Source organism: Eptesicus fuscus, chromosome 22 (genome assembly GCF_027574615.1).
Source record: "Eptesicus fuscus isolate TK198812 chromosome 22, DD_ASM_mEF_20220401, whole genome shotgun sequence".
Lineage (NCBI taxonomy): Eukaryota > Metazoa > Chordata > Mammalia > Chiroptera > Vespertilionidae > Eptesicus > Eptesicus fuscus.
The window spans coordinates 42,687,324-42,700,757 of record NC_072494.1 but is presented as its reverse complement, the minus strand read 5'-3'; the positions used below and the strand labels follow the sequence as shown (position 1 = coordinate 42,700,757).

Here is a 13,434-nt window from a genome sequence, read left to right as displayed (position 1 = left end):
GGCAGGGCTGTGCCCTTCCCCGAACCGGTGCCCAGGACCCCTTGCCGTTCTGCTTCCATCCTCTGCTCCCTCCTCCCTCCGCCGGGGCCTCCCACAACCCAGCCATTTGCTGTTTGCCCAACTTGTGATCCAAGAGCGCTTGGCATTTCCCGGGCGGCTGGCATTTACCGCCCGCCGAGCAGGTGCGTGGTGACATTTGCTCACCTGGGCAGCGTGCGCTCGGTGCCCTGGCCGGGGGCGGCTGAGAGCGAGCGTGACCTTTGCCTCCGCGCGGCGCTTCCTGGAAGCGGGAGGGCCCTGCTCGTGGCAGGTGCGGGGCTGGTGTCGCACGCACTCGTGTGCGTCCAGCCCGGCGTGTGGCCAGTGCGCGTGCGCATCCCGTCATTACTTTCACAAGTGCAGTTCCACACTCGCTCAGCGTTCCCCGTGCGCCCTCCTGTTTCCAGAGCCTTCTTCCTTCTTCCCCTGCCTCCCGCCGCCAGGAGGTGCTGGGCTGACCTAATGCCTTGAGCTATCGGATCTCTCCTGCCTTCCGTTTCCGAGACCCGTGACGGCGTCCGACCGGGGCCTGCCAGGCCGGGCCGGGCTGCTGGTAGGGAGTAGCTGCTTGTCTCTTTGGACCAAACTGGCCAAGGAGCTGGTTCAGCCCAGTTTCCAGGACAGGCCGGCCTGGGGCGTCCCGGCTCCTGGATCCCACGGAGGCACAGGCCGCGTGCCCTGGCGGTCAGCCGAGGAGGGCGGCCGCTGCAGGCTGAGCTGTCACCTTATCCTCCTGTTTACCGAGTCCAGTCGCTGGCAGGGCGAGGCTCCGGGCCAGGGGCGGCGGGTCACCGCGGCTGGCGCTGGGACAGTGTCAGCGCAGCGCTGCCCTCCCTGCTGGGTCCTGGGCGCAGGTCACACGGCTGTGGCACGGAGCCCTGACCACTCGCAGGTTTTAAGACAAGGACACCGAGATACAGGGAGGGTCACGATTGTCCCCGAAGCCCCACAGCTAACGAGAGGCGGAGTTGGGACGGATTTTACTCGGGAAGTTTACATGTAGGTTTCTCTACGAAAATGCTCATTCCCATCGAGTGACAGCCCTCACACTGTGACTCTTCCAAGAGAATTCTGTGGAATGTACTCAGTTGTCCCAAACAAATCATGTTTCTGTACCGTCTCCGTCACAGACTTGTCACCCCGGGCTGTGGTTGGCTGTAAAACACCAGGAAAGGTCCCAAGTCCCTGGGCCATCCATCCCCTGACCCCCCGGCCTCCCCCCGGCCTCCCCTCGGCCTCCCCTCGGCCTCCCCCCGGCCTCCCCGGCTGCCTGTGCGAACCTAGCGGATCTTTCAGGCAGGGGGGCGCCTCGTTTCCATAGGCGGCCTGAAGCTCGACTGCCCCTCGCGTGTGTGTTTATACGTGTACGCATGTGTTTATATGTGCATGTGTGTTTATATGTATATGTGTGCTTATACATGTGTGCATGTGTATATATGCGCATGTGTTTATATGTGCACGCACGTGTGCATATGTGCGTTTACATGTGTATTCGTGTGTCACCTTTTCTGATTCCTTCCGTGAAGCCGGGTCTTGCGGGAACACACAGCAGGGTGCAGGGTCTTGGCCTCGCATGCCCATCCGGGCCTTGCAGTTTTTCTGTCACCTCCGTGTGCGGCCACACGTCTCCCGTTACAGGCCCCTCTCGGCAGAACGGCTGGCTGAGCAGCTCCTTTTTGATGGGGGGGGGGTCCGTGTGGCAGGGACACCTGCTCCCCAGGGGGCGTTGGCCCGGGGGGAGATGACACCCAGGTGAGGGCGGCGCTGCGGGCCTGTTCCCCAGGCCCCCCAGGTGTGGGAGGGAGCGGTCACCTGTGTTTGGATGCCTTGTTTAGAAACGGTGTCACCAGGAGGCCTAATGAAGACAGTGTTGCCGTAGGAGCAGAACCGTAGAGCCGCACTGCCGGCTCAGGGCCGGTCCCCGCCGCCCTGTGTTCCTTCCCCTGCTGTCCTCTGCCTGGACGACTTCTCTCTGGGGGCATGATGACATCAGCGATAAAGTTCTCTGTCATCAACAGTCCCTGTGACGTGCCTGATCGTTTATTTATCGCTCACCTCATTCCGAAGTGGAATTCAAGCAGCTTACCAAGAGATACGCGTGATGCAGAGATTTACTAAAACTGTGGCGCTCAGGGGAGACGGTGCAGGTAGGAAGCAAAGGCGGGGACGCTGTGTGGGCAGGGGATGCGGGTGCCCTTGTTCTGGTGAGGAAGCAGCTGCCTGACTGGCCCTGTGGAGGCCGCTGTTCCTCGTGGCACCGGCGTAAAGGGAACGGGCTTCGGTGTAGCTTCAGAGCACTGAGAACTGAAAGCAAGTCGGTTGCTTGGAGGGGAAGATGTGTTCTGTTCAGGCTCTGCCGATGCCTCCGTCGTTCTGAACGAGGAGATGCTACAGGGACCACCCACGTCGTCTACTTCATATTTCCTGGTGCCCCTCCCACTGCTCCCCCCCCTCCACTGTGCTCACCAGGCTTCACTGCAACTGTGGGCCGATGACCTGATTCTTCTTAGACTAAGGAATTTCTGGAAAACAAAATGCCCAGTGCACAGTAGATGCTCAGTTAATACTTTAAAAATTGAAACACTGTTTTACCTATTTATCCAAGGAGAAATTCCATTCATTAACCTTTACTGAGCACTTGCTACTAAAACCAAAAGGATCAGTAAAGAGCCCCCCCTTTGCAGAACGGGCGGTCTCCTGGGAATAGATGCGTCTTAGCAGAGACGTTGGACTCGAACGTGGGTGCTGTCTGCGGGAGGCGGGACACGTTACCTTTTGTGACAGGAGGTCTCAGAGTGCTGGCGGGCGCTCGCGCGGCAGCCGCTCCTCCAGGGGGCTCGGGGTTGGATGCCGGAGCCGGCAGGAAGCGCTGAAATGCATGCTGGGCACCTGGAGGGGGTGGCTTTTAGGTGCCATTTCTCGTCTGATTAGCCCCGGTCCCTGGGATCGGGGTGGGGCCTCTCTGGGTGTTTCCCGACTCTGTCTGGCAGCTCCGGAAGCTGGCAGCCCCTTTGTCCATTGTCCGGAGTGTGGCCCCCACAAGCTGTCCTGTGACGTCACAGGGCAAACCCGGTCCTCAGGCCAGAAGGCCTCACTGTCCCCGGGGCAGTGCAGTGACAGGAGAAGAGCCAGTGGCTGCCACACTGCTGTTACCCATCTTGTTCATGTGTAGGGGGTCCTCCAGTCCACACTGATAGTCAGAAAGGCGTGCCTTCTTTCCCGTTCTCTCTTTTCTTCCTTCCTCCCATTTACGTGCACTCGCCAGGCGCTTGCTTCTAAGCTAGGCATGATGAGAAATGCAGGGCAGGCCCCGAAACTCCGTAGGCTGCAAGAATCAAGAGAGGCTTCAGGACAGTGGACCTAAGTGTGGCACAGCACGAACCCACAGCTCGCACGCGGAAGAAGATTCCAGAAAGACGGCTCCATTTCCTGCAGGACCCTCAGCTTCCCCTCCAGGTGTGGACTCCCGGAGGGCCTTGCCTCGCCCGCCTTTGCAGACCGGGCTTAGTGCTTGGTATCTGGTGATGCTCAATAAGTGTGAGTTAGAGGCAAGAAAGGAGTCACAGGTAATTCATCTAAATCTAATCAGACTTATTTGTCTTTTCAGACAGAACATCCTCAGGAATTCTACAATTTCTGCCTCTGCTGGGAGGACATGAGGGTGGGCACCGTGGGGTGTGCTTCCGTGATGAGTTGGAGACGGGAGGGCAGGACAGAACCGTTCTTAGGTCTGTGCCACGCCAGCCACACGCCACACCCGGTGCTCAGAGACAGGTTTCTGGTGGGAATGAACCTGCTGGGGGTGGGGAGAGTCCTTGAGTGGCTGCTCTGAGTCTGAGTCTGAGTCTTCTAGTGACGATGTGGGACTTGGAGTATGAGGGTGAGCAGGGTGTGAGCCTCCTATGTGAGCCCCCAGTGTGAACCCCCCGGTGTGAGCCCCTCAGTGTGAGCCCCCAGTGTGAACCCCCCGGTGTGAGCCCCTCAGTGTGAGCCCCTTAGTGTGAGCCCCCCAGTGTGAGCCCCTCAGTGTGAGCCCCTCAGTGTGATCCCCCCAATGTGAGCCCCTCAGTGTGAGCCCCCCAGTGTGAGCCCCTCAGTGTGAGCCCCTCAGTGTGAGCCCCTCAGTGTGATCCCCCCAGTGTGAGCCCCTCAGTGTGAGCCCCCCAGTGTGAGCCCCTCAGTGTGAGCCCCTCAGTGTGATCCCCCAGTGTGAGCCCCCAGTGTGAGCCCCTCAGTGTGAGCCCCCCAGTGTGAGCCCCCCGGTGTGAGCCCCCCGGTGTGAGCCCCTCAGTGTGATCCCCCAGTGTGAGCCCCCAGTATGAGCCCCCCAGTGTGAGCCCCCCAGTGTGAGCCCCTCGGTGTGAGCCCCCGATGTGAGCCCCCGGTGTGAGCCCCTCAGTGTGAGCCCCTCAGTGTGAGCCCCCCAGTGTGATCCCCTCAGTGTGAGTCCCCCAGTGTGAGCCCCCCGGTGTGAGCCCCCCGGTGTGAACCCCCCGGTGTGAGCTCCTCAGTGTGAGCCCCCAGTGTGAGCCCCTCAGTGTGATCCCCCCGGTGTGAGCCCCTCAGTGTGATCCCCCCGGTGTGAGCCCCTCAGTGTGAGCCCCCAGTGTGAGCCCCTCAGTGTGAGCCCCTCAGTGTGAGCCCCTCAGTGTGAGCCCCCCAGTGTGAGCCCCTCAGTGTGATCCCCCCGGTGTGAGTCCCCCAGTGTGATCCCCCCAGTGTGAGTCCCCCGGTGTGAGCCCCCGGTGTGAGCCCCTCAGTGTGAGCCCCTCAGTGTGAGCCCCTCAGTGTGAGCCCCTCAGTGTGATCCCCCAGTGTGAGCCCCCCGGTGTGAGCCCCCCGGTGTGAGTCCCCCGGTGTGAGCCCCCGGTGTGAGCCCCTCAGTGTGAGCCCCCCAGTGTGAGCCCCTCAGTGTGAGCCCCCCAGTGTGAGCCCCCCAGTGTGAGCCCCTCAGTGTGAGCCCCCGGTGTGAGCCCCCCAGTGTGAGCCCCTCAGTGTGAGCCCCTCAGTGTGAACCCCTCAGTGTGAGCCCCTCAGTGTGAGCCCCCGGTGTGAGCCCTTCAGTGTGAGCCCCCGGTGTGAGCCCCCCGGTGTGAGCCCCCCGGTGTGAGCCCCCCAGTGTGAGCCCTGTTGCATCTCTCTCCCTGGGGAGGAGGAGAAAGAGCGGCCTGACCCTCTCCCAGCAGGCCCCTCCCTCAGGGAAGACTCGGGGTGGACCTGGGAGTGCCCGGCCTCGGTCCTCCTGTGTCCTTCCCCGGCCCAGTGCCCTCAGGGAGGAGGCCCAGCCCGGCCGCTTGCTCTGTGCTTTGTGGTGGAGCTGCGAGGGCCTCAGACAGGAACCCTGGGCCCTGGGACCAGCGATGTACGGAGACGCCCCGAGGCTCCCGGGCTGGGGTAGAGGCGCAGGAGCGCCCCTTCGTGTGACCCTCCCTGTGCTGCTGCCAGCGGGCGGAGGAGGTGCAGAGCCCACGGACGCGCGTGGGTGCAGGGCGCTGTCAGCAGGCTCCTGGGCCCTGAGACACTGGCTTTCTCTGTGGCTCCTGTGGAGGGGAATGGTGGGCATTCAGCACTGCACCAGGGCAGGCAGGTCACACCGCAGAGCTGCCAGCAGGGTGCCACACACACACACACACACACACACACACACACCACCACTACTGCCACCCTGCACATACACACACACACACACACACACACCACCACCACCACCACTACTGCCACCCTGCACATACACACACACACACACACACACCACCACCACCACCACCACCATGCACATGCACACACACACACACACCACCACCACCACCACTACCACCATGCACACACACACACACACACACACCACCACCACCACTACCACCATGCACATGCACACACACCCACACACACACACCACCACCACCACCACTACCACCATGCACACACACACACACACACACACCACTACTACCACCACTACTACCACCCTGCACATGCACACACACCCACACACACACACACCACCACCACCACCACCACCACCATGCACATGCACACACACACACACACACCACCACCACCACTACCACCATGCACATGCACACACACACACACACCACCACCACCACCACTACCACCATGCACATGCACACACACACACACCACCACCATGCTCATGTACACACGCACACCACACACATGCACCATACATACACCACACACACATGCGCATACTCACACCACACACCACACACACCATGCATACACATGCACACACACACCACACATATACCACACACCACACACACCATGCATGCACATGCACACACACATACAACACACATGCACCACACACCACACATACACCACACACACCACACACGCCATGCATGCACATGCACACACACACAACACACATGCACCACACATATACCATACCCACATGCACCACACACATAACACACACATAACACACACATCACACACATGCACCCGCACACATACACACACCACACACATACCATACACCACACACACATGCACCACACACACACCATACACATAACACACACACCACACATAAATACAGACACACCACATACACCACACACACACACACACCACACATAACACATGACATACACATACATGTACACACACCACACATGCCATACACATCACACACACCACACATACACACCACACATACACACATGCGCACACACCACATGCACACACATCACATGCACTACACGCACATGCACCACACAATCACACACAAACACATGACACATACACCACACACACATCACATGCCACACACACACCACATGCACCACAAAGACACCACAATCACCACACACCACACACACACATACCACAAACATAGCACACACACCACACAGCACACACATACACACGAACCACACACATGCACATGGACCACACACATATAAACACACACACCACACACACACACGGACCACACACACACACCACACCACACACATACACATGGGCCACACACACACACACACCACACATACCACACACCACACACACACACACACACACACACACCACATACCACCCCACACACACCACACACACCACACATACCACACACATATATACATAGTCACATACCACACACATCACACACATACACACACACCACATACACACTGACCACACCCACACCCCACACACTCCTCCCACACACACACACCCCATACACACACCACAGACACACACACACAGAGGAGAGGAGAGGAGAGGCTGGTGGGCATCGGGGTGGTGCGTGGTGTGCGTGGTGCGCGCTGAGGTCCGTGCACACACCTTCGCTTTCTTGTGGACTTGCAGCCGCCGTGTGAGCCGCCGGTTCCGGGCCTGGGTCCCGGCGCCTTCCCCGCCCGCCTTTCCGCAGGCCGCAGTGCTTTATTAGGCATTCCCTCTGCTTTAGGGAAAAATAGAGGAGAGGCCAGCTGGAGGCGGAGGACACAACTGGCTGCTGGCGGGCGGCCCACAGCCGGGCCCAGCGGCTCCTGGGAGCGGCCTTGTTTTCTTAAGACACCCCGCCCCCACCCTGCCCTGTCCTTTCTAAACTCCCCTTTTTCCTTTCTGTTGTTTAAAGAGAAAATCCCCCCCTCTCTCTCCCTGAGGCCTGAGTGGAGAGCAGTGATTTCTCGGGGCTGGCCTCTCCTCTCGGCCCCAGCCCCCTCCCTGACGAAGAGTTCATCCAAAGTTCGCATCCAGACTCTGAACAAAGTGGTGCAGACCTTTTCCTGACTCCTCACCCTTTGTCCCCATCACTCAGTGACAGACAGGGATCAAATGCTGAGGACCCAGCCAGGAGGGCTGTGGGGGAGGGAGGGACGCAGAAGAGCTCCATTAACTGGCTGGGCCCTGGGAGCCCAGGGAGGGGAGGAGGAGGAGAGGGGGGGAGGGGAAGAGGGGAGAGGGGGAGGAGGAGGGGGAGGAGGACCGGAGGGTGCTGGCCCAGAAAGGACGGCTAAGCTGCCCAGTTGCACACTGAGCCTCCCCAGTTCTGCTGAGGCTCCTGTGGTTTCTGTGGGCACAGACAGGACGCGCTGATCCGAAGGGGGCGGGGTGGGGGGTGCGGGCGGGCTCAGGGGCCGCTGGCTGTGGGCTGGCGGGCAGAGAGGCCGGGGAAACGCGAGGCATCGCGTCCTACGGTGCGAGAACGCGTTCTCCGGACATTGCGGGCTCACCTTTCCGAGGTGGACCGGCCTTCTCGGGCACCAGGGGCGCGTGGAGCAGATTACTTCCTGCCGATGCTAAGTGATCCCTGGCGCCCGGGAAGAGCCATTTACCTCCAAAAGGTGAGTTGTTTATTGCCGGCCAGTGGCACGTGGGCCGTAATGCGGCTCATCCATCCTTCCGCGTCCCTGCGAGCCTTCAGGTGGAGGTGATGGTGTCCATGCCACCATGGGGAGGGCTGGCTGGGGCGGGCTGGGGCCCTGGCCGGGACTGAGGTGCTGGGGGAGGGAAAGTGACTTTTCCAGGGTCTTGTGGGCAGAGCCACAGCCAGGCCGCCTGGCCGCCAGGTCAGGTAGGTTCCCAGGCCATGCTGCCTCCGAGCACAGCCTGAAGCGCTGCAGCCTCCCCCAGCTGCGGTCTGAGGACGCCGCGCGCTCTCACCGGGCTCTCACCGGGCTCTCACCGGGCTCTCACCCAGGCAGAGGCCTGAGGACGCCCAGGACCATCCTGCCTCCCTGGGCTGCCCTCGCGGAGTCCTCGGGCTCTGGCTGCTCACATGCACCTGCCCCTAGCGCCCTATCGCCACCCCGCCCTGCGTGGCAGGTCAGTGCTGAGGGGTTCAGGCAGCTGCTGGGGGAGACTGGGGCCGCAGTGGGGGAGGAGGAAGTTAAAGGGCCAGGCGCCGCTTTTTGGTGGGAGTGGGAGGTCACTGGGAAATGCTGGTGTGGTCGTGGCCAGAGACCTACCCTTTTCCTTCCTACCTCAGCACAACCCTCAGGTCTGACTCCGAAGCAGGCCTCCGCCCCGCCCGCCCGATGCGCAGGGAGCCCCAGGTTCTGCTGCTGGGTGAGCTGGGACGTGGTCTGAGGAGTCAGGGCTCCTTTCTCCTGCCCGCGCGTGTTTCACGGCCTCTACAAACCGAACGCAGAGCACAGCGCGCTCTTTGCGGGCAGCTGAGGGTGGTGACAGGCAGAGCGCTCCGGCACACAGGTGCGTCGTGCCGTTCTTGCAGGTCTGTCCGCTCGCCGCGCAGGCCGCACGCATGTGCACTGGTGCCACCTCGTCCTCTGCACAGCATGCTGTGTGGTGGGCACGGTGCCAGTCCCAGGTGAGGAGGCCGAGGCTCGGGAAGCAGCGACGCGGATTCGGGGGGATTCGGGGGGATTTGGGGGGGTTTGGGGGAACTTGGGGGGATTCAGTGCGTGCCCAGTGACTGCCCAGCAGCTCTGCACGAGGAGCCTTGGATCCACAGGACCAGGCCGTGCTCCTTAGGGCCTGGTAACCTGGGTCCTGTGTCTCTTCCGGCGCCTTCAGGGGGTGGGCATCTGTGCCCGGGTCACGGGGGCTTTCTGAGGACCTCAGCGGCGCACATCGGGTTCCTGGAGTATTTATCCTGCTCCGGAGAGCAAACTGCCCCGGGACTGAGCAGCTTCGTTTGCAAACAATAAATGTTTTAATTATGAATGATTCTCACCAATTAATTAAAAAGTCTGTCTGTCACCACGCTGCTTTCCTGACACCATTTTTATTGACGTGAGTCGGAGTGAGCCTTTGAGTAGCGATGACGTTTCGTTTCAGCATCCCCTAGCCCAGGCGGGGGCGGGTTTTTCTCGTCCACAGGCAGAGACGGGCAGACCTGTGCCATCGGGCCTGGGAGGAGCAGGCCCAGTGTCCGTCCCAGTGTCCGTCCCAGTGTCCGTCCCGCAGGCCCAGTGTCCGTCCCAGTGTCCGTCCCAGTGTCCGTCCCAGTGTCCGTCCCAGTGTCCGTCCCACACGCCCCAGTGTCCGTCCCAGTGTCCGTCCCGCAGGCCCCAGTGTCCGTCCCAGTGTCCGTCCCGCAGGCCCAGTGTCCGTCCCAGTGTCCGTCCCGCAGGCCCAGTGTCCGTCCCAGTGTCCGTCCCACTGTCCGTCCCGCAGGCCCAGTGTCCGTCCCAGTGTCCATCCCGCAGGCCCAGTGTCCGTCCCAGTGTCCATCCCGCAGGCCCAGTGTCCGTCCCAGTGTCCGTCCCGCAGGCCCAGTGTCCGTCCCAGTGTCCGTCCCGCAGGCCCAGTGTCCATCCCAGTGTCCGTCCCACAAGCCCCAGTGTCCGTCCCAGTGTCCATCCCACAGGCCCAGTGTCCGTCCCAGTGTCCGTCCCACAGGCCCAGTGTCCGTCCCAGTGTCCGTCCCGCAGGCCCAGTGTCCGTCCCGCAGGCCCAGTGTCCGTCCCAGTGTCCGTCCCAGTGTCCGTCCCACAGACCCAGTGTCCGTCCCGCAGGCCCAGTGTCCGTCCCAGTGTCCGTCCCGCAGGCCCAGTGTCCGTCCCAGTGTCCATCCCGCAGGCCCAGTGTCCGTCCCAGTGTCCGTCCCGCAGGCCCAGTGTCCGTCCCAGTGTCCGTCCCGCAGCCCAGTGTCCGTCCCGCAGGCCCAGTGTCCGTCCCAGTGTCCGTCCCGCAGGCCCAGTGTCCATCCCAGTGTCCGTCCCGCAGGCCCAGTGTCCGTCCCAGTGTCCGTCCCGCAGGCCCAGTGTCCGTCCCAGTGTCCGTCCCGCAGGCCCAGTGTCCGTCCCAGTGTCCGTCCCAGTGTCCGTCCCGCAGGCCCAGTGTCCGTCCCAGTGTCCGTCCCGCAGGCCCAGTGTCCGTCCCAGTGTCCGTCCCGCAGGCCCAGTGTCCATCCCAGTGTCCGTCCCGCAGGCCCAGTGTCCGTCCCAGTGTCCGTCCCGCAGGCCCAGTGTCCGTCCCAGTGTCCGTCCCGCAGGCCCAGTGTCCGTCCCAGTGTCCGTCCCGCAGGCCCAGTGTCCGTCCCAGTGTCCGTCCCGCAGGCCCAGTGTCCGTCCCGCAGGCCCAGTGTCCATCCCAGTGTCCGTCCCACAAGCCCCAGTGTCCGTCCCAGTGTCCATCCCGCAGGCCCAGTGTCCGTCCCAGTGTCCGTCCCGCAGGCCCAGTGTCCGTCCCAGTGTCCGTCCCGCAGGCCCAGTGTCCGTCCCGCAGGCCCAGTGTCCGTCCCAGTGTCCGTCCCGCAGGCCCAGAGTCCGTCCCAGTGTCCGTCCCGCAGGCCCAGTGTCCGTCCCAGTGTCCGTCCCGCAGGCCCAGTGTCCGTCCCAGTGTCCGTCCCGCAGGCCCAGTGTCCGTCCCAGTGTCCGTCCCGCAGGCCCAGTGTCCGTCCCAGTGTCCGTCCCGCAGGCCCAGTGTCCGTCCCAGTGTCCGTCCCGCAGGCCCAGTGTCCGTCCCGCAGGCCCAGTGTCCGTCCCGCAGGCCCAGTGTCCGTCCCACAGGCCCAGTGTCCGTCCCAGTGTCCGTCCCGCAGGCCCAGTGTCCGTCCCGCAGCCCAGTGTCCGTCCCGCAGGCCCAGTGTCCATCCCAGTGTCCGTCCCACAAGCCCCAGTGTCCGTCCCAGTGTCCATCCCGCAGGCCCAGTGTCCGTCCCAGTGTCCGTCCCGCAGGCCCAGTGTCCGTCCCAGTGTCCGTCCCGCAGCCCAGTGTCCGTCCCGCAGGCCCAGTGTCCGTCCCAGTGTCCGTCCCGCAGGCCCAGTGTCCATCCCAGTGTCCGTCCCGCAGGCCCAGTGTCCGTCCCAGTGTCCGTCCCGCAGGCCCAGTGTCCGTCCCAGTGTCCGTCCCGCAGGCCCAGTGTCCGTCCCAGTGTCCGTCCCGCAGGCCCAGTGTCCGTCCCAGTGTCCGTCCCGCAGGCCCAGTGTCCGTCCCAGTGTCCGTCCCGCAGGCCCAGTGTCCATCCCAGTGTCCGTCCCGCAGGCCCAGTGTCCGTCCCAGTGTCCGTCCCGCAGGCCCAGTGTCCGTCCCAGTGTCCGTCCCGCAGGCCCAGTGTCCGTCCCAGTGTCCGTCCCGCAGGCCCAGTGTCCGTCCCAGTGTCCGTCCCGCAGGCCCAGTGTCCGTCCCGCAGGCCCAGTGTCCATCCCAGTGTCCGTCCCACAAGCCCCAGTGTCCGTCCCAGTGTCCATCCCGCAGGCCCAGTGTCCGTCCCAGTGTCCGTCCCGCAGGCCCAGTGTCCGTCCCAGTGTCCGTCCCGCAGCCCAGTGTCCGTCCCGCAGGCCCAGTGTCCGTCCCAGTGTCCGTCCCGCAGGCCCAGTGTCCATCCCAGTGTCCGTCCCGCAGGCCCAGTGTCCGTCCCAGTGTCCGTCCCGCAGGCCCAGTGTCCGTCCCAGTGTCCGTCCCGCAGGCCCAGTGTCCGTCCCAGTGTCCGTCCCGCAGGCCCAGTGTCCGTCCCAGTGTCTGTCCCGCAGGCCCAGTGTCCGTCCCAGTGTCCGTCCCGCAGGCTCAGTGTCCGTCCCGCAGGCCCAGTGTCCGTCCCAGTGTCCGTCCCGCAGGCCCAGTGTCCGTCCCAGTGTCCGTCCCGCAGGCCCAGTGTCCGTCCCAGTGTCCGTCCCGCAGGCCCAGTGTCCGTCCCAGTGTCCGTCCCGCAGGCCCAGTGTCCGTCCCGCAGGCCCAGTGTCCGTCCCAGTGTCCGTCCCGCAGGCCCAGTGTCCGTCCCGCAGGCCCAGTGTCCGTCCCAGTGTCCGTCCCGCAGGCCCAGTGTCCGTCCCGCAGCCCCAGTGTCCATCCTGCAGGCCCTCCTGCCTCCCCTCCAGGCTGTGTCTGGGAGCTCCTAGCGGCGTCTGCGGAGTCGGGGCCTCTGGAGCGAGTGGGGTGCGTTCCGTTAGATGCCGTCTAGACTTTCCACTCCCCCGTGGCACTCGGGCAAGTTGACGGGTGTAATTGATGAGTTATTCTGAGAATGTGGCTCCTGAGTAACTGGGGTGGGGTGACTGGGTTTCTGGTGGCTGCGAGGCCGGGGGAAGGGCAGGAGGGGCCGGGCCGGGAGCCAGCAGGGAAGGGGCCGCGTGAGGCTCTTTGTTCCAGCCTCGTGCTCTGGGTCTGCTTCTGATAGGGCCGCAGTGTGAGCGGCCGGGGCCTCCCCAGCTCCCAGCATGCCCTGGGAAGGGACAGACACACTCCCTGTCGATGTGAACATCCGTGGCTCCCTTCTCAGTGGAGTTCAGAGCCATCCACCAAGCAGCTTCACTGCGTCCGGCCAGCCTCGCTGCCCAGCTGTCCAAGGTCACGGCCGTCCTTGGCTGGCTGTGGAACTCTCACGGGTCAGCCAGGTGAAGGTCTGCTGAGCAAGGCAGGCGGCGTCGAGGCCGAGGTTGTGACTGCCTTTCCCGTGGTTATTGGAGATGAGCAGGGCCTGGTGCCGGGGGTGAAGGCAGGGGCCTGAGG

At 63.2% G+C, this 13,434-nt stretch overlaps 1 protein-coding gene across 3 annotated transcripts in view; it reads left to right on the top strand.

The window, feature by feature from the left end:
* PBX1 (PBX homeobox 1) overlaps positions 1 to 13,434 on the top strand; it is a 211,578-nt gene that overhangs the window by 16,251 nt on the left and 181,893 nt on the right. Inside the window, exon 1 of one of the 3 annotated variants that reach the window (XM_054711683.1) lies at positions 2,071 to 2,186. The exons of the other annotated variants lie outside the window; for them this stretch is intronic. Coding sequence (XP_054567658.1) covers positions 2,141 to 2,186 — 46 coding nt within the window. The 5' untranslated portion in view covers positions 2,071 to 2,140. Of the gene's footprint in view, positions 1 to 2,070; positions 2,187 to 13,434 lie in introns of those variants that run through there. 3 annotated transcript variants of the gene reach the window in all.